The sequence below is a fragment of the Esox lucius genome, chromosome 7 (assembly GCF_011004845.1).
Source record: "Esox lucius isolate fEsoLuc1 chromosome 7, fEsoLuc1.pri, whole genome shotgun sequence".
Classification (NCBI taxonomy): Eukaryota; Metazoa; Chordata; class Actinopteri; order Esociformes; family Esocidae; genus Esox; species Esox lucius.
Genome location: NC_047575.1, coordinates 24232798 through 24256866, shown reverse-complemented (window position 1 = coordinate 24256866; position 24069 = coordinate 24232798). Strand labels below are relative to the sequence as shown.

The window sequence follows — 24069 nt, the reverse complement described above, 5'->3', positions numbered from 1 at the left end:
GATTATAATGTATGGTCAGGTACTGTATGAAAACCTTGTTTCCTAAGGGAGAGAACATAATGTGGCAGGCTGTGGGTTTGTGCTGAAACTCTATTAGTCACTAAACAACACACAAACTACCTCCATTAGTCACTAAACAACACACACCGTCACGCTGGGTCTTATTGCACAACCCATGTTCTGTAGGTAAGGCTTAAGCTACAATAAAGCCAAGATTTAATATAATCAAAACATATAACAGGGCTGCATTTCTTCTTTTTGACCATCTTTCTGCTAACCGATGGTGGTTTACGTGTAGGACCCCTGAGTGACCGGGGAACAGCGCTTGAAAACCTCTCTCATAGACTCTCAGGTGGGGAAGGCAGACAACTATCCGTCAGTTCATTGTGACACTACTGCTTTAAAATAGATTTTATCAATAGGCCTCCAAGATCTAAAGGTGAAATTACTTTTACTAGAATGTGATTGCTGAGTAAGGTTTCATTGACAATTCTAAGCAATAATTTCCACTGATAGATCGGAAAACCCCTGCATTTTACGATGAATTTCCCTTCAGCGCTGCTGGTGGTTTCTCACCTCTAACTAGTGTGTGACCTACTGGGGATGTTTCACCACTGACAGGCACACGCACAAACACACACACATACACATCTACGCACAAACAAAAGTCAAGCACACACAGGCAAAATTGCACTTAGAAGTAAAGACACACAAACACACTTGTATTGTGTATTGGCTCCAATCAAGCGCTGTCCAAAGGGTATGCTAGGCATTGCAAAATGGAGTGATAGCCTTCCTTATTCAAGATCCCTTTTACACTATGCAAATCTCCCACTTCACTACCACCAAAGCACACCCAGACCATCACATTGCCTCCACCATGTTTGACAAATGGCTTCAAGCACTACTCCAGCTATTTTTCATTTGGTCTGGATCTGATACATGTTCTTCTTTGTGATCTGAACACCTTAAAATTAAATGTATCTGTCTATAACTCTTTTTTCCAACCTTCCTCTGTCCAGTGTCTTTTGCCCATCTTTATTAGAAGGCCAGCATTCTGGAGTCACCTCTTCACTGTTGATGTTGAGACTGGTGTTTTGCGGGTACTATTCAATGAAGCTGCCAGTTGAGGACCTGTTAGGCGTTTTATTGCTTCTTTAATCTACACAACAGTTGACAAAAGGGTTTTCTAATGATACATTTTTAAAATGATAAATGTGGGTTAGCAAACAGCATGCCTTTGGAACACAGGACTGATGGCTGCTGATAATGGGCCTCTACATGCCTATGTAGATATTACATTAAAAATCTCCAGTTTCCAGCTACAATAGTCCTTTATAGCGTTGACATTGTCCACACTGTATTTATGATACATTTCATGTTATGTTAAAGGACAAAACATTTGCTTTTCTTTTGAAGACAAGTACATTTCTATGTGACCCCAAACATTTGGACGGTAGTGTATAAGTGTGTATGTGAGTGCGTGTGTGTGTGTAAATACACACAACCCGTTTCCAAAAAGTTGGGATGCTGCGTAAAATGCTAAAAGAAAATGCAATGATGTGAAAAAGACAACATATCTAATGTTGAAACAGAGACATTTTATTGTTTTTGGAAAAATATATGCTCATTTTGATTTTGATGCCAGCAACAGAAAGTTGTTCCAAAGATGGAACAGGGGCATGTTTACCACTGTGTTGCATCACCTCTTCTTTTAACAATACTTCGTAAGCATTTATATATATATATATATATATATATATATATATATATATATATATATATATATATATATATATATACCGATCAGCCATAACATTATGACCACTGACAGGTGAAGTGAATAACATTGATAATCTCGTTATCATGGCACCTGTCAGTGGGTGGGATATTTTTGGCAGCAAGTGATTATTCTGTCCTCAAAGTTGATGTGTTAGAAGCAGGAAAAATGGGCAAGCATAAGGATCTGAGTGACTTTGACAAAGGCCAATTTATGATGGCTAGACTACTGGGTCAGAGCATCTCCAAAACTGCAGTCCTTCTGGGGTGTTCCCAGTCTGCAGTGGTCAGTACCTATCAAAAGTGCTGCAAGGAAGGAAAAGCGGTGAACCAGCAACAGACTCATTGATGCATGTGGGGAGTGAAGTGGTCTGATCAAACAGACAAGCTACTGTAGCTCAAATTGCTGAAAAAGTTAATGCTGGTACTGATAAAATGGTGTCAGAACACACAGTTCATTGCAGTTTGTTGTGTATGGGGCTGCATAGCCGCAGACAAGCTGGGGTGCCCATGCTGACCCCTGTCCACTGCCAAAAGTGCCTCCAAATGGCACATGAGCATCAGAACTGGACCATGGAGCAGTGAAAAAGGTGGTCTGCTCTGATAAATCACTTTTCCTTTTACATTACGTGGATGGCCAGGTGCGTGTTCGTTGCTTACCTGGAGAACACATGGCACCAGGATGCACTATGGGAAGGAGGCAAGCCGATGGAGGCAGTGTGATCCTTTGGGCAATGTTCTGCTGGGGATCCTTGGGTCCTACCATTCATGTGGATGTTTCTTTGACACGTACCACCTACCTAAGCATTGTTAAATATCATGGGAACCCTTTCATGGAAACAGTAATCCTGGATGGCATTGGCCTCATAATGCACTCTTGCCCCAGAGCAAAAAATGTTCAGGAATGGTTTGAGAAACAAAGTGAGTTCAAGGTGTTGACTAGGCCTCCAAATTCCCCAGATCTCGGTCCAGTCAAGCATCTGTGGGATGTGCTGGACAAACCGGTCCGATCCATAGAGGCAACACCTTGCAACTTACAGGACTTTAAGGATCTGCTGCTAACGTCTTGGTGCCAGATACCACAGCACACCTGCTGTGGTCTAGTGGAGTCCATGCCTCGATGGGTCAGGGCTGTTTTGGTGGCAAAAGTGGGACCTATACAATATTAGGCAGGTGGTCAAAATGTTATGGCTGGTGTGTGTATGTGTGTGTGTGTGTGTATACCGACACAGTCTGTAGTAGATGCAGGATAAGGGTAATTGTAGAGGTTAACCCTATACCACATACTCTAGTAGCATTTTGACTTTGGTTGCTGGTGTGTATGGCAATGACTCAGCCAGGACATTAAGTTAGTGTTTCCATCACCCACTGCGTCAACACTCACACCTTCACACGCATGCATCCAACTGTTTACTATCTGTATCAACTTCCCAGTGACGATATGCTGTTCTTTTCTTGTACTCTCAGCTTTCATAGGTCTTTTACTGGCAGTCAGGCGGCAGCAGAACCTTTTTCTCAGAGTTACTGAGAAACTAAGATGATTAACCAACAGTGCTGTGAGAAGAGAGAACTGGTCTCTATGAGCTGTGGTGAACCAGATCTCTATCTTCCTCTAAGCTGATAGAAATGGAGAAGTGGAGGCTGTTATCTCACTGGCCACGTCACATGTTGCTGGTTGTGGGGAACAGAGTAAGTTTGTATACTGCTGGGGATTTTCCCTAAAACAGAGTTGGTTCTACTCCTGCTGGAGCCTTTCCATGGATTATAATAGGTTTGACTACTTCAGGAGCCATTCTCTGGAATAGAGTACATTCTTCTACTGCTGGAGCCTTTTCCTGGAACAGAGTAGGTTCTACTACTAGAGCCCTTTCTCTGCAACAGAGTACTTTTTTTTCTACTGCTGGGGTTTTTCTCTGGAACAGAGTAGGTTGATCAACTGGTGGAATCCTTCCCTGGAACAGAGTAGGTTTGACTAATTCAGGAGCCCTTTCCCTGGAACAGTGTACATTCTTCTGCTGCTAGGGTATTTCCCTGGAACAGAGTAGGTTACACTGCTGCAGGGCCCTATTCCAGGAATGTAGTAGTTCCTACTACTACTGGAGTCGTTCCCTGGAAAAGAGTAGGTTCTGCTGCTACTAGGGACTTTCCCTGGAACAGAGTTGGTTCTACTACTGCTGGAGTCGTTCCCTGGAACAGAGTAGGTTCTGCTGCTGCTAGGGACTTTCCCTGGAACAGAGTAGGTTCTACTACTGCTGGAGTTATTTCCTGGAACAGAGTAGGTTTTACCACTGCTGGGGTTATTCCCTGGAACAGAGTAGATTCTACTACTGCTGGGGTTTTTACCTGGAGCAGAGTAGGTTCTGCTGCTACTAGGACTTTTCCTGGAACAGTAGGTTCTACTACAGCTGGGGGTATTCCCTGGAACAGAGTAGGTTCTATTACAGCTGGGTTTTTACCTGGAACAGAGTAGGTTCTATTACAGCTGGGTTTTTACCTGGAACAAAGTAGGTTCTATTACAGCTGGGTTTTTACCTGGAACAGAGTAGGTTCTATTACAGCTGGGTTTTTACCTGGAACAGAGTAGGTTGTACTACTGTTGGGGTTATTCCCTGGAACAGAGTAGGTTCTACTACTACAGATATATTCTACAACCATAGAGTTAAAATGTTTGGTTCCTCTCAGCAATGTATGTCTCCAGTACACACACGTATTTAATTATCCCTAAAAACAGAAATCCATGTTCCCTATCCTTAATCAATACAAGACTTCATTACCACTTTGCTGAATCATTTCTTATAACACAGACATGGATCACTCTGGCTGCTGTGATCTTTTGTTCCATTATTGGCAAAACGGTTTGTTAGTTTTCAATACACGCGTTACTGGATCAGAATTGGGCTGCCTGTGTAAATGTAGCCTTTTGAAAACAATGTAATAAGAAAGTGACCTCTCTGACATGCAACTAATAGCCTAGTCCCAAGGCCAAAAAGGAGGAAATAGGCTTCCAATGTCTAAATAAACATTCCAATGTCACTAACTTGCCTAGTGATGCATTGAATATTGAATAGAGGCTATGCATAGCCCTACTAACAACGTTCTCTTTGAAGAATCATGATATAAAAAGTATTGCCGATTGAAGTGAGATATTTGGAAGCATTACCATAGTATCATGTATTTACATATAATGCCTATTCATTTTGGGATTGTATGAGCCTAGTAGCCTGAAGCTCTCTTATATCAACTTTCTCATATTCAAATATTTTTATCATTTGTACGGATCGGTGCAGCTTCTGCAGTAATGCGGTTGATGTATCGGTCTGTCGTGGTGAAGAAAGAGCTTAGCCGCAAGGCGGAGCTCTCGATTTACCGGTCAATCTACGTTCCTACTCTCACCTATGGTCATGAGCTTTGGGTCATGACCGAAAGGACAAGATCCCGGATACAGGTGGCCGAAATGAGCTTTCTCCGCAGGGTGGCTGGGCGATCCCTTAGAGATAGGGTGAGAAGCTCGGTCACCCGGGAGGAGCTCAGAGTAGAGCCGCTGCTCCTCCACATCAAGAGGGGTCAGCTGAGGTGGCTTGGGCATCTGTTTCGGATGCCTCCGGAACGCTTTCCTGGGAAGGTGTTCCGGTCCCGTCCCACCGGGAGGAGACCCCGGGGAAGACCTAGGACACGCTGGAGGGACTATGTCTCCCGGCTGGCCTGGGAACGCCTCGGTGTCCCCCCGGAAGAGCTGGAGGAAGTGTCTGGGGAGAGGGAAGTCTGGGCATCCCTGCTTAGACTGCTGCCCCCGCGACCCGGCCCCGGATAAGCGGAAGAAGATGATGATGATGATTATCATTTGTATCGTTTTTCATCTTTGCGATGGCTTCACGTCCCCAGATCTACACATAGACATCTATTACACACAGTAGCGCAGGGACAGGATGGAACAGCTGCCCTGGAGATTAGGACAGGTCGGTGTTATAAGCAAACTGGAATGTTTCATTAAATACTGCTGTGTTAATATGGAACAGGATGTACCCCCTCACTCATGCCTTTCTCACCCATCTCACCCCAACCCCTACCTTACCAGAACCCAGAGCTGGGTTCATCAAAAACCGTTAATCAGTTAACCAAAAAGTTAACTTTGATAACCTTTAAACAGTTAAATCATTAAAAATTGTACGGAAGTTAGCGATAAACTTTAACATTAATTTTGATTATAAAAACAACATTGTTTTGTTCTATAAACACCTGAAAACAACTAACAAAGTATGATATTTTTAACTATAGCTTTTTGCTTCACAGTTAAAGGCTGATTTCATAGTTTTAACCATTAACATAACCCTAGTATCTCCTGAATGGTAGAACTTAAAGACTTGTTTTTTTTCCCAGTGAAAGATGGAGTTCTTCTCTTGATAATAGAAGCATGATCTGCCTGAAAACGGGTACCTCATTCGCTCTCCAAGCAGATGATACTCAACCTTATTGGCCTGTTCAGAGACCAACAATGGAGAACCAATCACAGACCATGTTTTTGCAGAGTCGTACTGTAGGTTACCAGACAACCAATGGGACCACAGATTCTTGAGAGCCATTCTTTTTTGGTCAATCACAGATGATTTTTAAAACACAGAAATAGCTGCTCACAAGTAATACAAGGGTTTCTGAGTGTTTTCTCACTCTTGACACTCTTGACCTTCATACTTCATTATACTTCAGCCTTGAGACTAGCATGCAATCTTACTGCAGAGAAATACATTTTTGCCTTTAAAATAGCATCTAGGTATTCAGCACATCAGGCATTGGTTTTGGTCTTGTTTCCCACTCCGGCCTGAAGCAAAAATTGGCTTAGACTCTAGAGGGTTTAAAAGGTATATTTATGAGGTTTGTATGTTATTTTGAGTTAACGGAAGTTAAATGAAACGGAAGTTAATTAGTCCAATAATGAATTTCACTGTTAACGTTCCCAGCTCTGCCAGTACCTCACCCTAACCGCTCCCTCACTCCAATCCATGCCCTACCTGTACCTCAGCCCAACCCAACCCCTCCCCCTCTCATCCATCGCAACCCAACCCCTCCCTCTCTCATCCATTGCAACCCAACCCCTCCCTCTCTCATCCATCGCAACCCCTTCCTTTCTCATCCACCTTAATGCAACTCCGCCCTTATCTATACCTCAATCCAACCCCTCCCTCTCTCATCCTTCCACCCGAACCCCACCCTCAACCTAAAACCCATTTCTCACGGCCTCCTCACCCAACCCTCTCACCTCTCCCTCACCCGAATAGCTCACCCCCCACCCTTCCACCCAGCTCACTAAACATCCACCCTTGCCCCACCCCTTCTCTGTGCCTGGTAACCTTCCCATAATGAGCTATTCCAAAGGAGTCATTTTCTCTGCAGGTTTGTCATTGTGTTAATGAAGTTGGTTGCTGCGTGTTCTCTCTGATCCCCGTGTTCCTGGAAGTGTGAACCCACTGAACCTGCCCGGGAGAAGGATTTGTTTCACTGAAATCTCTTCTGTTTTTCTTCACAATTCGGCACTGGAAATCACAGCGTAATACCGGCTTATAACTAAAAGCTCTTTAGGACATTGGATATTGATATAGTTTGATCCAAAAATCTCTTTGAGACCTTGTACTTTACTTACTAAGCCCCATTGGTCCTTTTGGATGACAACTCTCCATAAGACTCTTCTGGTCAGTCTTCTGGCTCCCATCTTCTGCATAGAGCTTATCTACTGATGTTGGAGGGGGGCTTTTGGAGGGTGGGACAATTCGTTGAGGCCTCATAATAACACCTTCATTAGCCCCAGAAACCAGTGGTGTATTGTAGTGTATTTTGTGTGTGTGTGTAGGGAGCGAGAACAGCTATCAGCGAACTACCCCCCTACTTCATGGCACATGCAGTGAGGCTGTCCGGAGCAGAGCCTGATGATGAAGACAATGAAGCATTTGGAGAGTTGTTAAAGCAGGCAGAAAATGCACAGGTAACCCCTCATTCTTACTCCACCCTCCATCTCTGCCAACCTCTCATCCTTACTCCACCCTCCATCTCTGCTAACCTCTCATCCTTACTCCACCCTCCATCTCTGCCAACCTCTCATCCTTACTCCACCCTCCATCTCTGCCAATCTCTCATCCTTACTCCACCCTCCATCTCTGCCAACCTCTCATCCTCACTTCACCCTCCATCTCTGCTAACCTCTCATCCTCACTTCACTGTCTATCTCTGGTAACCTCTCATCCTTCAGCCATTCAGTCCCTGATCAAGGCAGTTAACCCTATTGTTTGTTCCTGGAAATTATAATGTTGTCTCAGTCAACTTAACTCGTAAAATAAGGTAAATATAATATATCCTTCTGTGGTAACCTCTCATTTCTATTCCACTCTCTCTCTATGAACCTTTCATCCCTGCTCCACCCTCTGTCTATTATTTACTTATTATTTCTACTGTACAATTTATCTCTGGTAACCTATCATCCTTGTTCCTGCACACACAGACACGTTAGCTAACCTGTTCACAGTGTTCCACCTCAGGCCTGAAGCAGTCATGTGCTGTGGCCTTTCACAGTGTATTGCTCTGACTAAGTAGGTAGCATTGCCCTCAAGGGTAAAGCCTTTGTTTTCAAGGATCTTGCTTTGGTTTTGGTAATGCCATGACAAACAGTGTTTTAATAAAAAAAAACTAGTTAGACAAATAGTTTGACCATAACAACTCATACTAAATATAAACTTCCTGCCCGGCTGAAAACGTTAATGAAAGAATGGAATAATATTACTTGCTTTGTCCTGCTCTAATCTTCACCTAACTTCCCTGAGTGCCCTTTGGTCCTCAGGAATGTGTTTCACAATGGCTGTGTTTACATAGGCAGCCCAAATCTGAACTAGTTTTCACTAATTGGTGTTTTGGCTAATCAGATCAGCTCAGAAAAAGAAACAGAAATTGTAAAAATATCAGAATTGGGCTGGCTGTGTAAATGCTGCCAATGTCAGTTAATTGTTGCATTCCTATGCTCTGACATTGCTTATGCTTAGCATCTTACAGTATTGGGATTGGTATTTTACCTATCAACTAACCACATCATATGTGAGAGCAATCTGTCAGTTAAGGAGGCAGATGATTATGTTGAACACTAGTGTCAGTTAATACAATGTTGATGCAGCAGAGCGTTTCATTTCAACACAATACAGGTCAAATAGGTTGCTTTTAGCCAAGCTGAACCCTTAGGATATTTGCTGCCCTCTTTTAACCAATCAATGCTGTTTTTTTTCACATCAGATGTTTTCAGAGATTATCTGATTGATGAAAAAAAAACAAATAGAGAGAACTAAATAACAATTTGTCTGCCTCTGGAAACAAAGCAATAGTTAGACAGTGAGTAAAATGGTTTGGAGAAGCCAGCGCCAAAACACTGCATGTTCTGATCTAGACTAGCCAAATATGTTCTGATCTAGACTAGCCCAGGATCAACTTTTTCTCCAGGGCATAAAGGCAACCCAGCACAGCGCAGACTGAAGTATCTTGCTTGTATACCGCAACTGAAGTCTTACAATTCTTACAGTATCTTGCTTGTTTAACGTAATGTCTGCAGTCTGTAGATGATGATAAATCCTATCCATTACGCCAGCTCATGAGTCACGAACCACACAACAACCTTTGTAGTCAAGGGACACCAACACGGTATCGTAGTGCAAAACTGGTACCAAATCAGACGCACACACACACTACAACAGCAGACCAACATATTTGCTCAAACACGGACCCACACAATACCAGAATCAAACATGCCAGTGAGGTAGGCAGATGTGTTACTTCCATACAGTACAGCATCTACTGTAGGCCTGCGCCTGACTAACAGTAATGACAGAACAACCAATAATCTACATGGGTCAGCTGATCTCTTACTTAGACTATTAGACTATTTCAAGGTAAGAAAATAGTTGTCACATTTGGCAGATTTTTGGGTGGGCTGCCTTTTTTCTGTCTTCAAAGTAGCTTAATGCAAATTAAAATTATTAGCCAATGTTTTTGTCTTCAAAGTAGCCGAATGCAAATTAGAGAGAGGTTTGGGTTAAGTCTCCTTTGCTGAAATGCCAAGGCAAACAGCGAGTCAGAAAATATACAAATGAGGGGATATCTCCGACAGATTTGACAGAAGTAACGTGCATTTTTGATGACCTTAAACCAATGGGAATACTCAGGATCACTTTAACAATTTTCTATCGTTACATTTCCATGCAGTTTAGGCCATAGTTTACTTTTAAACATGCCAGCTTAACCAAGGGACTCCGTTGAAAGGAGAGAGTTCATCACAATACATTTTACCAGCACAAAAGCTGTCCAACTTTTGCCGGGAATTTGCGTTCAGATTTACGCTAGCCAAATATGTTCTGATCTACGCTAGCTAAATATGTACTGATCAACACTAGCTAAATTTGTTCTGGTCTACACTAGCCAAATCTGTTATGATCTGTTCTAGCCAAATATGTTTTTATCTAGACTAGCCAAATGTTTTAATCTCGACTAGCCAAAGATATTCTGATAGAGACCAGCGAAAGGTTCATTCAGTTTAAAATGAGACATTTAGGGCAGGTTGCATTTTATGTGTATTTAAGAGATTGAAAGGGTTAATTAATTAGTCCAGTAATTAGTGTTTATCCTGCCAGCTATCGTCAGTGTAGTTCTAAAGGCTCACGCTCTGGGTCCAGGCTGGCAGAACTCTTTGTTCATATATTTTTTACCAGTGTAACCAGAAATAAACGGATGTTCAACATCAGGTATATTGACACGTGTTCATCTGGCGGTTCAGCAGGATGTTATAAAGACTGGTGGGGTAAGTGCTCCCTGGTACCTTCTGTCATCTGTTTAGGTCATCTCTTATGCCATGGGCATCTGTAGAGTTTGGCACAGTCCCTAGCTTCCCTTGGCCCTTAGGACACACGTGTTAGTCTGGAGCTCTGACATCATTCTGGCAGTCCCACTCGGATCTGCACCAGAACCAACCGAGGCACAGAATAGAGAAGAGGAGAGAAGAGAAGAGAGGGCTAACATGTGATAGAAACACAGATACCCTGTTGTGGACATCCACATTTCTTCCATCGATACATTCATCTTGGTCGCTTCGATTCATTTTTGTCCTTTATTTTTTGTTGTTTACTTGTTTTCCTTTTGCCGTAACTTTGTGTGTGAGTCAAATCCATCAAGGAAGGCTTTTTGTTAGTCTGTTTGTGATCCTCAGCGAGAGGTCGAACAAGTGTCACAGACCACATTATCGCTGCCTCCTCGGGCGGCAGGGTTTGTGTTAGAGCATAAGCGCTCTCCCCCTCTCGCACTCTTTAGATTCTCCTTTTCCATACTGTTTTCTGTCCTTGTTTCTGTGTCTTTGGGCTGATATCTTTACAGTGTGGTCTGGTCACTGTTTCTCTGTTCTGGGTGTGTTTGGTGGTGTTTGGAAGGCATCTGGGAGACTTGCGGAGCTGCTGGATACTGAACTCTTTCTTGCCTTACTTCTTTCTCCGTCAGTCACCCACAATGGCGGTAATTTTTTTTCAGAAACCCGATTCTGACACTTGCTTGCTATATTATTAATTCCTGAGAGAAGCGATCACGGTAATTAATGACAAAACTATGAGTTCGATTTATATTACACTGTTACTTTATTTTAATGACGTTTAAAATAACAATTTCAGAAAAGAGCCGGTGCCACGAGAGAAGCTGTTCGATTGGATGTGTCGCATTTAAAAATATTTGTGTGGAATAAATGAAATGGAGATTGTTTGAGTGTGACCTTTTTTTGGGCACCACAGCGGGTAAGAGGCCGACTCCTCCTCTCTTACTCTGAGGTCATCAGGGTGTCAGTGTGCCAGGAGCTTGACTTAAACCTAGTGGCAGTTCTTAGATCACCCATGTGCCAACTTCCTGCTGCAAGCAAGTGCACGTGAGTGATGGCAGAACACTGTTTTCCCCCTTTCAAGACAGCTATTCAAAAAGGATGAAGTCATCACTTCACTAAGCAGGTCCAGACATTGATGTCATAAATAAAAAAAAAAATGTAAACTTATTTATATCATAGAGAAATGGAACATTCGTATGACGCTTATTTTCTGAAAACAAATCCAAGTATGCTCTCTAGATGTACAGCACAACATCCAGAATGTTGAACTTGATGATGTATTTCCATTTGTAATTAAAGTTAGTGACGATTCAGTGGTTTTCTTAAAGTTTCTCATGTGTTTGGCTGGGATGGAAGGGGTTAACCACTGCTGTGAATTCTTGATTGCCAACTCCCAGGATCATATCTCCTGTAACCTGAATCAGAGCTATCTGCCTCCCCCTGGCCTACTGCACTCCACTCAAAGGCTCTCTGTGCTGTGGTTTGCCCAGCCCCATCACATGACTTCTCTGAAAGTGCCCCCTCCCTTCTCCTCCCCCTTTATTTCCAGTAAACTGTTTGAAAGGAGGGGGTGAGTCAGAGTAAAACCAGCTTCCCTTCAACCACAGCTTGTTAAAGAATTTGTCAACGTGGACTCTGGGGCACTTTTTTTGTCTCGATTTGAATTTTGTAGAAGGAAGGGACTATGGGGCTGGGGTTGGGCTGCATCAGGGGCCTTAATAACTCTGCTTCCTGTGCCTGTGTACGCTTGTGTGTGCACGCGCGCGCGTGTGAATAGGCCTGTGAGGAGTTAATGAGATGAACTCTAGCGGTCTCTCCGTCAGGGCTCGCCTCATGCCCCTCTGCTCTGGATATGTATGCCCTCCTCTCTTTCTGTGTGAAAGCGTTTCATTCAGAAAAAGAGAGAGAGAGAGCAAGAGAGAGAGAAGAAAAAAACGGCGTGGGTGTTGACTTGTGTATAGGCTACACATAGATCTTTGGTAAACTGACACTTCCAGATGCACATTGCTTTGTTGTCTGCCTGTTTGGAGCTCCTTAGCCCCATAATGCCTACAGTCTGCAGAGAAAGCCACATTATTTATTATTGAACCATGCTTTTAAAACTTAATTTATCATAAAACATACTTTTATGTCCTAGAGTACACATCTACAATAGTCCACTATACTGAAAAACACACATTCCAATTATATAAGGGTGTTAACTAATACAAATGAACAATATGTGGTGTTTCTGCACTTCAGTTATGATCTCTTAGCAAGCAACTTCTGTGAAATTTGCTGAAAACTTGAGCCTCAACATAATATATCTACAAGTCCCACAATGCAGTTTGCATCATTTATTCTTCACTGACTATATAGGTATAATATGTACCTAGAACATGATATCAAAGTGATTATAAGCATTAGTGAAAAACATAACGGTAGGTAAATGAGGAAAGGATATTAAGGTAACAGCACGCTGTGTACTGTGTATAAAAGGATATTAAGGTAACAGCACGCTGTGTACTGTGTAAAAAAGGATATTAAGGTAACAGCACGCTGTGTACTGTGTAAAAAAGGATATTAAGGTAACAGCACGCTGTGTACTGTGTAAAAAAGGATATTAAGGTAACAGCACGCTGTGTACTGTGTAAAAAAGGATATTAAGGTAACAGCACGCTGTGTACTGTGTAAAAAAGGAAATTAAGGTAACAGCACGCTGTGTTCTGTGTAAAAAATTATATTAAGGTAACAGCACGCTGTGTACTGTGTAAAAAAGGATATTAAGGTAACAGCACACTGTGTACTGTGTAAAAAAGTTTAGATTGCGTCAATATTTATTAAAGGCCTTATAAAATGTAAAGTGTGTTATTCCCCAATATATTTGTTTGACAGCACTAATATATATGTATGTATGTATATCAGTATCTCACAGAAGTGAGTACACCCCTCACATTTTAGCAAATATTTGATCATATCTTTTCATGTGACAACACTGAGGAAATGACACTTTGCTATGTAAAGTAGTCAGTGAACAGCTTGTATAACAGTGTAAATTTGCTGTCCCCTCAAAATAACTCAACACACAGCCATTAATGTCTAAACTGCTGACCACAAAAGTGAGTACACCCCTGAGTGAAAGTGTTCTAATTGGGCCCAAAGTATCAATATTTTGTGTGGCTACCATTATTTTCCAGCATTACCTTAACCCTCTGGAGTTCACCAGAGCTTCACAGGTTGCCACTGGAGTCCTCTTCCACTCCTCCATGACGACATCACGGAGCACTCATATGTCTGTTTCCCAAAGACAACCTGTTGATATGACGCTGAGCATGTGCACTCAACTTCTTTGATCGACCATGGCAATGCCATGCTCTTGGTCAATGCACCATGCAAAATAATTGCTGTTAGACTACGGTATATACACACATTAGCCCCTCTTATCTGGAGAGTTGGAGGGTGTGCAGGCATTCTTACAATGAATTGCACCTAAGCTTTTCCAGGTATTGACCTTCAACATTTTGGCTAAAATGTGGTTGGAACGGGGTTCAGGTTGGGGCCTGCAAAACAGTAATTTTCTTGATGGGTGGTTGGCCACAACCAAGTACAACCAATGTGTTTTTATCAAATTAGTCCACCCAAATTCAACTAAATGCATAATGTAGGATAGTTGAATAATAGGCAAAGGTATATGGTAGGCAAAGTGGCTAGAATTTCTACAAATTGACGGGGTCTGTTAATTCCTCCTATCAGAATATTTTTTGGTAGAAATGCGACGTAGCAACGAATTACTGCATTAGCTTTAGACTAGCAAAAACATGGGTTTGTATACACACAATGTCTCAGGACCAATTGGAGAAGAGAGTCATTGGAGAGGAACTGCTGGTCTTCTTGATTGTTAGATTTTTGGATTGAGACAGGATGAGGGCGACAAGGAGAGATATTCCAATTTCAGAAAAATTTGAAAAAGTGCATTCTGTGTATTAGCAAATGTGTACAACTCACTGTTAGGAAGGATTTATGGACAAGTGGAGAGTAAACATGATTCATCTGTGAATTGCTCCGTGCAGGGTTGCCAGATTTGACTTTATACTGCACAGTCACAGCCTAAATCTGCAGATTCCACTAAAACCCACCCAAATTCGATTTCTGCAAAAAAACATATCTATAAATCAACCCGCCCAAGACCATTTTTTCACACACACTGTTATTAAAATAGTCCAATTGGGTGGGAAATCTCTACATCTAGCAACACTATTGAAGAGCCAATAAATGTACCAGTATTTTGTAGTCAACCACTTACTATGGATGGTTCTGTGGCTCAGAATTGTCTAAGTGACCCCAAACAAGAAAATGTCTAAGTGATCCCTATACCATATTTATGTTTATGTGTTTACAGTGGATATAAAAAGTATACAAACCCTGTTAAAATGCCAGGTTCTTTTGATGTAAAAGAATGAGACGAAGAAATCATGTCAGAACTTTTTCCACCTTTAATGTGATCTATAACGTGAAAAATTCAATTGAAAAACAAACTGAAATGTATAAAATAAAACTCACAATAACCTGGTTGCATAAGTATGCAAACCCTTACACTAATACTTTGTTGAAGCACCTTTTGATTTTATTACAGCACAGTGTTTTTGGGTAGGAATCTATTAGTATGGCACTTCTAGATGTGGCAGATTGCGAGGACATCAGATCACCCCACAGATGTTCAACTGGATTCAGGTCTGGGCTCTGGCTGAGCCATTCCAAAACGTTAATCTTCTTCTGGTGAAGCCATGCTTTGGGTCGTTGGCGTCCTCTTCATCTTTAGCTTTCTAACAGACGCCTGAAGGTTTTGTGCCAAAATTGCCTGGTATTTGGAGCTGTTCATAATTCCCTCCACCCTGACTAAGGCCCCGGTTCCAGCTGAAGAAAAACAGCCCCAAAGCATGATGTTGCCACCACCATGCTTCACTGATGTGCAGTGTTATTTTTGCGCCAAACATACCTTTTGGAATTTTGGCCAAAAAGTTCAACCTAGATTTAATCAGACCATAACACATTTTCCCACGTGCTTTTGGGGAATTTATGTTTGTTTTTGCAAACTTCAACCAGGCTTGGATGTTTTTCTTTGTAAGAAGAAGCTTCTGTCTTGCCACCCTACCCCATAGCCCATTCATATGAAGAATATGGGAGATTGTTGTCACATGTAGCACACAGCCAAAAATTCCTGCAGTTCCTTTAATGTTGCTGCAGGCCTCTTGGAAGCCTCCCTGACCCATTTTATTCTAATTTCTTTCTTGGTAATGTCTCTGTTGTGCCATATTTTCTCCAATTGATGATGACTGTGTTCCATGGTATATCTAATGCTTTGGAAATTATTTTGTACACTTCTCCTGACTGATATCGTTCAACAATGAGATCCCTCTGATGCTTTGGAGGCTCACTGCGGACCATGGCTTTTGCTCTGAGATGCAACTAAGAAAATGTCAGGAAAATCCTACTACAACAGTTGAACTTTATTTGTAATGAATCAGAGTAATTTTAAATGATGGGAGGTGTGTAATTACTTCTATTTAACATGAGTTTGAATGTGATTGGTTAATTCTGAACACAGCCACATCCCCAGTTATAAGAGGGTGTGCACACTTATGCAACCAGGTTAACAAGGTTAAAATGTTTTTGTGAATTATGGACACTGTGTCCTCTGTTGAAGTTACTCTATTTTTGGAAGGTCTCGCCCCAGCATAACAAGGAATAGCCAATTAATGTCATAGGTACGAGAGATATACTTTGTTGGCCAATCACAGATGATGTCTACCACACACAAATAGCTCATCGTAAGTAATACGAGACTAGCGTGCAATCTTACTGCAGATAAATATATTTTTTACTTTGAAAATAGCATCTAGATATTCAGCACATCAAGCATTGCATTTGGTCCCATTCCCCACTTCGGACTGAAGCAAAAAATGTGCTTAGACTCTAGAGGGTTTTTAAAGTATATTTATGAAGTTTTTGGGTTACCATACTTCAGTTGATGGAGGTTAAATATAACGAAAGTTAATTAGTCCGATAATGATTTTCACAGGTAACTTAAACATTAAATCGTTGAAGTGAAAATGTTAACTTCTTTAATGAACAATTACTGGATTAATGGTTTGATGACCAGCTCTGCTCACAGGTCTTCAACTGGCAGTACCCGCAAAACACCAGTTTCAATGTCTACATTGAAGATGCAACTCTGGGATGCTGGCCTTCCAGTCAGAGTTGCAAAGAAAAAGCCATATCTCAGACTGGCCAATAAAAAGAAAATATTAAGATGGGCTAAAGAACACAGACACTAGACAGCGGAAGATTGGAAGAAAGTGTTATGGACAGACTAATCTACACTCACCTACGTAGAATTAAGGCAGTTCTGAAGGCGAAAGGGGGTCAAACACAGTATTAGTATGGTGTTCCTAATAATCCTTTAGGTGAGTGTACGTATGAGGTGTTTTGATCTCAAAGAACATTTGTGAGGCCCAGACCAAATGAAAAGATGCTGGAGGAGTGCTTGATGCCATCTGTGAAACATGGTGGAAGCTATATGATGGTCTGGGGGTGCTTTGGTAGTGGTGAATTAGGAGATTTGAACAGGGTAAAAGAGATCTTGAAGAAGGAAGACTGTAGCTCCATTTTCCTAAGCCATGCCATACCCCGTGGACGGCTTTGATTGTAACCAATTTCCTCCTGCAAAAGGACAATTACCTAAAGCACCGCTCTAAACTTTGGAAGAAATCTTTAGGGAAGAAGCAGTCAGCTGGTATTCTGTCTATAATGGAGTGGCCAGCACAGTCACTGGATCTACAATCAAGCCAATACTTGTTCTCCCCACTGTATGTACTTTTTTAGGAGAGGGTTGCCTATATCAAGGCTATAGGCAGGCAGGTTGCGCAAATGCAGCTTGAGAGTTTGTTGGATGTTTGTCCCACTTTAGACGTAGCATCTCCAGAGAAGATTTTATGGTTTTAGTGTGCCATTAGAGATATACAACTATGCCATTGTGCTGTTTTGTCACCAAAGTCCGTACGGAAATGTAATATATGGCAATATATGTTGTAAACATATATTTGGTTTTTATTCAACATATATATGTACATATATGTCAAAATATACAATAATTACATATGATTATGTATTAAAATAAGTATTTTAATATGTATGGCCATATTGGATTTCTAAAACATTTCAGTCTGTTAAAGAACTCTATAAGTAATAAGTAACTCTGAGCAATTCAAATGAAGTACAATTAATTCAAAACAATAAAATCTAGTTAACAGGTTATAAAAAATTATGGAAGGTGGCCACTGTTAACAGTGTACTGTACATTGTAAACTGAATCTAATGTGTGAGTGAAGAGAAACTGTGGCCATGGAGTGTGTGTGTGGTTGAGTGTGTGCATGGTGATTGTGTGTGTGTTGGTGTGTGTAGATTAATTTGTGTGATTTTGTGAGTGTGAAGAAATTATATACAGGGCGAATCGGGGTGCAGGGAAGATTTACAATTAGTTTAACAGCCTTGCCTTTGAGGTAGTATTTTTTTTTCTGTCATGTAATTATTTATTTTTTTGCAGGACAAGCCAAAAAATGAGCTTGCTGTTATGTTGTGACGAAAAAGCACTGTATTACAAAACCGATGAGATTACTCAAATCCTGTAGCCCACATTGTTATTGGGTTTAGGGAATGTTAGATTAGTCATTTATTCTTTTAGATCATTTCATAAACAAACATTTAGGAACTTGAGACGAGACAAATTGAGACACCAAATTACACCAAACATAGGTGTTTGTTAAATTTTGTGGGCTAGGTAATCAAAATATGCAATCTGTGAATAAAATTACTATAGAAGGAGACTGGGCAAGATTAGGATTCATGGCAAAGTAACAAGGTTACTTGCTATGACTGGTGAAAACCAAGTCATAGCAAGTCTGGAGATTCTTCGATACATTGTAGCGAAACCTAAAATGGCAGTTCATCCTCAAAGAACTACAAATCTCTTTTAGTTATAGCATTTCTGCATGGACGAGTCTGCTAAAATTCCTACATAGTGCTGAGGGACTGATCAATAACTGTTATGGTAACAGTAATGATAACATTTAATGCCACAAATATGCAACAAATCTGATGGGGCAAATTATTATGTATTTTGTATTTTGTTGTTTGTTTCAGAATTGTGGCTTTTGACAGGTTGGTTACTTTAGGACAGACAAAAGATAGCTGCTTATCAACTGGATATCAACATGATCTGTATAGTGATTGTTTTTCCCCCCACTATGTGTATAAGCACTGTGATTGGGGGATAGCTTTCAGGGTTTTCCAATTAGGATCAAATCTTCTGTTCTCCTCAAGATCATTAATTAAAGAATTTTCATTTTTGAAGATGGAAGAAAGGCCAGACTCTTTGGCACATGACGTGGAGTACAGAGAGTGGAATGTAAGCTAAAAAGACTGATACCCAGGCTGGAACTGGGCTGGTTGGGTTATATAAACTGTCTCGCAATTTAGAACAAGGGTGCTGTATCATTACATGTGAGGAGGGAAACACTGAACTCTCTTCTTTTTTTCCCCACTTCCTAATTGCTTCAATTTTACTCGTCTCTCTGTCAACATTAACTATTTCTATTCTAACTACTGGACTATGTTAAACATTGTGGTCATTTTTGCCCTTTGTCTGGACATTTTCTGGAACAGTGAATATAGAATGGGTTCTGTTAGGCTCATATTATTTGTCGTTTGTAATATAACCATTTTACATTATTCATAGATATTATCCTAACAAGGTCTAATATCCCTTGTTTTTGCATATAACAAATTGAGAAGCAAACCCTGTAGAATGGTGAATTGGCCACTAACTGTAATAGCCTTAACATATACATTGGGCATAGAGAGTCACCACCCCCTTTCAAAATGTTCACTTTTTGTTGCGTTACAGTTGGAAATTAAAACTAACTTTTTCTGTCTTTAATTTCACACCGTAACCCACAAGAAAATAACCAAAAAACACACGAATTAATGCAAATTAAAATAGTGAAATTGCAAACTTGCTGAGGTATAACAAACCACCTTCCAGATCACAATTCAAGCTTTCACAAAGGTACTCTCAAAAGATCTATGAGAGAAAGTTGTGGAAATGCCCAAGTGAGGGGATGGATATAAAAGATTTCAGAGGCTTTGTCTGCCAAGGAGGAGACTGACCAGAGGCTACCAAGAAGCCAATGGCAACTTGGAAGGTGCTTCAGGCCATTCCAGCTCCAGGCAAAAACTGGTCAGTGTGTATATATGATCACAATACCACAAGGGCTACAAAAACGTGGCCTTTATGAGTGGTTGCCAAGAAAAAAAACACTCCTCTAAGAAGGCATCATCATGTCTTATTTGAGCTTTGCCAAATAGCACATTGGCCTGAACACAAAACAATATGTCTGGTGAAAGCCCAATACACATTTCCACCAATAGAACAACATGCCTACAGTAGAGCAGAGTGGTGGCAGCATCCAGTTGTGGGGTATTTCTCTTAAGGGACTGGAGCACTTGTGAGGATAGAAGGGAAAACGGACAGTGAAAAATACAGACAGATTCTTGAGGACAACTGTTTCAAAATGATCAAGACCCACCACCATAGCAACTGTACAGTGGTTGAAGTACAAGGTAAATGTCTTTGAGTGGCCTAGTCAGAGCCCCAACCTAAATTCCCTCATTAATCTGTGGAATGACTTGGTGAGTACAGTCAATAAGCAGTCACCATGCAACTTGATTGAACAATTCTGCAAAGAAGAATTGCCAAATATTACATAGTCTAGGTGTGCAAAGTAAGTAGAGACGTATTAATTGAGACTCATGGATGTAATTCAAGCCAAAGTTCTGTTCCACCCAGTATTAACTCAGGAGGGTGTACTCTAATGCAAATAGGGTATCTTACTGTTTTTTTATAAATGTTCAGAATAAAAATGTTCAGGCTGTAAGGCAACAAAAGATGAACATTTTAAAAGGGCATGGTGACTTTCTATACCCACTGGAAACAAAATATCAGACATGTGATTTTTACTTCACACACTGCGGGAATCATCTTGATGTTGCTTGTGGTGGTACAGATGTGCGATTAGAGATGGTGAGTGAAAAGCTGGAGCCATTCTCCCATTGTTTTAAGGATGCTACACCCCTGACAAGATCTCGATAAATGTAATTGCCAGTAAGCCCTGCCCTGTGGGATAGTCCACGGTGCGGGGATGGGGACAGGAGGGGTGGGATGGAGGCAGCCGTGGGTGGAAGCATGGCCAACATGGTGATTTTCCATGACTTGCATACGACACACATTGTGTGGTGTCTGGACGTCAGAACACTGGTCATGCTCGGTGGACAACTTTGTGGTGAAGAAGGTACACAAAAAAAGTGAAGAGTCCCACTTGTAAAACACAATTTTCCTTCCCACTGGGATTTAATTCAGTGTTGAGGTGGCCATTTTCCTTTCCATCTTCCATTGCAGTCAAGTGAGGGAAAATTCAGAACTCCACTGACTTAGTAAACCAATTCAAATAAAAAAGTAGATAATAAATGTGACTTTTTAATGGTTTTTCGTTTATGAATTATCAATCTTCTATTCCTGTGGTTGTCAGGTGTTTGTGGTCAACAAATGGTCTAGAGAGGTTCAGCTGTAAACCATACACATTCCTTCCCCTAGACAACCAGCTCTGTGTCCAAGATTTAAAAAGGAAGAAAAAAAGAATAAAGACTGGAACAGAAGGCTAGAATTAGAGGAGCAGGCTTATCCTTGTTGAAAACTCCTGTGATTGGATAGAAACTGCGGAAAAAATTCAAAATGTGAGCCAATCAGCAATGTCCCCCCCTCCCATTCTACCCCTGTCTCTCGAATGTCCTGTGGGCTGGCTCTTGAAAAAGAATGCCACCGTTACTGTACTGCTTTGTTGACCATATTAGGCATGATCATGTCTAGCCTCCCCCCAGCCTCTTCAGTCAAGTTCTCTCAAGTTTCAATTCACCGGTGTGTGTGTGAAACAAAAGGTGAGAGTCCTATAGATAAATATATACCCCCAAAAAAGTGTATGTCTTTTTTGCTGGATATTTTGAACCATGTATTTTGAATAATTTTCATCATACATTGATGTCAAATAATGTTTTTTTAAGCAAAAGTTTTGGATAAGAATATCCCTTGTTCAGGGTGGCACATCAGATTTGAATAAAGTTTAATTTTGCAATAAATTCTATATACAACTACATACATACACCAGATGGTAATTACAGTCAGGTGAAAAACTGTAATTTTTGCTGTAGTCAGTAAAGAATTTCTGTTAGTTGAAGTTCCTGTATCTATATAGTCTAAAATGATGTAAAGATTATTCCTAAAGTTTGTGGATGATTCCAGTCATTTAACTTGAAAAAGTTTAACATTACAGATAATTTCAATCATTTAGCATACCATTATATTGTATGAAATTCTTTGGTTGGTGCTGTATTATTTTAACACTGTAAAATACAACTAGTCGTTCAGAGAAGTAAAAAAATATATGCAGTAGAAATACATTTATACATTGTTTGTTTGATACAAAGTGTTGATTTAATATATGTTTTTTTTTAAATCAAGAGAGAGACAAGACATCATATCAAACAAATATTAAAAGTTATTCTTGGGAAAATTTGTATCTACAAAATGGAATCCAGCTAATATAGGTCTGCACTGATTAGCAATGTTAAATATAATCTGTACACAGTTAATATAAGTTCACAAATTAGCCCCAGCATGTTTTTAAATGTCATGCATTGACATAACATTTTTCAGTTACTTTAAGTTATACACCTAGATACAACTTAGTTTAAATACCTGAAAAAATGAATATCAAGTAATTTAACACAGATCAAGTCACAATGAAATACATTAGCACATGCAAACAATCTCTAGCAGAATTCTAATACTATCATTAAACGTGTGACCAATTTACCATAATCAATCCAGGATAATGCCACATCCATCCGTCAGTTTCCTGAAATATTTTGAACTACATAAAAAACAGCTTAACCCTCCTCTTCCCAGCAAAGGTATTTTGAGGAAAAATCTATGTCATTGCTTTGAAAAGAGCCTTTTGCTGAGTTGTCAGGAGAGATGGGGGAAAAGCAGCAGAATTTGTTAGAATCTGTGAGTCATTGGAATGACCAAGAAGTCTAGTCTTGTACTCACATTCCAAATAATAATTAAAAACAAAGTGTCACAAGAAGTAAGCTACAGATAGGAAATGGGAATATGTATTATCCTAGTGTAAAAAGTGTTTGGATGAGTTAGCCGGGCGTTATTGTCCCAATTAGTCAACTGACAGGACAATTGACTTTCAAAACTTTTCTGCAGGGCTTTTTCGTTTCCTTTTTCTTAACATAAATATTGATATGAATAAAGAACATGTTTAATGAAATGTTAGGGACATGGAAAAGACTGTAAACTATATCACAATATTAATTTAAATGAATAGATTTCTTGTTTTTTTTATATGGTATTTGTACATTTATTTAATAGAGAAATTGATTCACTTAATATAAACCTAATTATTCGTTAATAAATAACCTGTTGTCTGATATTTTTGTACATATAAAATGCCAACTTTCTTATTTTATTTTTATTCATGGTTCATGTGTTACAAACAAAAAAACTAATGAGAATAGATGGTAAAAAGACTCCTGTTTATCTTAAAACCACTGTAAATATATTTTCTAATGTGTGTACATTTTATGATAGTCTCTATAATCTCACATTGTACTTGACTAATATCTTGCTCAGTATCAAATCCCCATAGCCTGTTTTAGTATAATTAATTTATCATTACGGTGACAGAAATGCATCAGAACTCACAAATGACTTTCATCACACCACCGCACTGACAATATTTCCTTAGAGGAGATCAATTAAAAACGAATAAATGTTTAACTAATGTAATTGCTTAAAGACTATAACTAAATTGCTTTTATCAACTTGATTTTTGTGGTGTAATGACCCTGTCTGATTTACTTTAAGACTCGCTCCCTGTTTAGAAACCTCAAAGAATTTTTAAACCTTACTCATGATACGAGTTCTGCAATATATTATGGAATAAAACATATTACAATTATGTTTTTAGTGATATTAAGCCCTTGTGAGAATTTGTGATATTTGTAAAATGGGAAATAGATTGTGCACTGAAAATATTTGGTCATATGAACATATTATATTACATTAAAGTTTCATGTATTATGTTACTAATGAAATGTGAATCAGATGTTAATCTTGTATATAGTAATGTGTCAAATATTGGTAATTTTTTTGCTTATTTTTAGGACTTTGCCTCCAGAGCAAAACTGGCAGTGCAGAAAATGGTTCAGAGAGTTGGATTCTTAGGAATACTTGTGTGTGGCTCTGTAAG

At 40.1% G+C, this 24069-nt stretch overlaps 1 protein-coding gene across 1 annotated transcript in view; it reads left to right on the top strand.

Annotated features, from left to right (window-relative positions):
• LOC105010994 (vacuole membrane protein 1) overlaps window positions 1-24069 on the top strand; it is a 50287-nt gene that overhangs the window by 82 nt on the left and 26136 nt on the right. The window contains exons 2-4 of the mRNA XM_010870713.4: window positions 3247-3468; window positions 7622-7753; window positions 23984-24064. Coding sequence (XP_010869015.3) covers window positions 3406-3468; window positions 7622-7753; window positions 23984-24064 — 276 coding nt within the window. The 5' untranslated portion in view covers window positions 3247-3405. The remainder of the gene's footprint in view (window positions 1-3246; window positions 3469-7621; window positions 7754-23983; window positions 24065-24069) is intronic.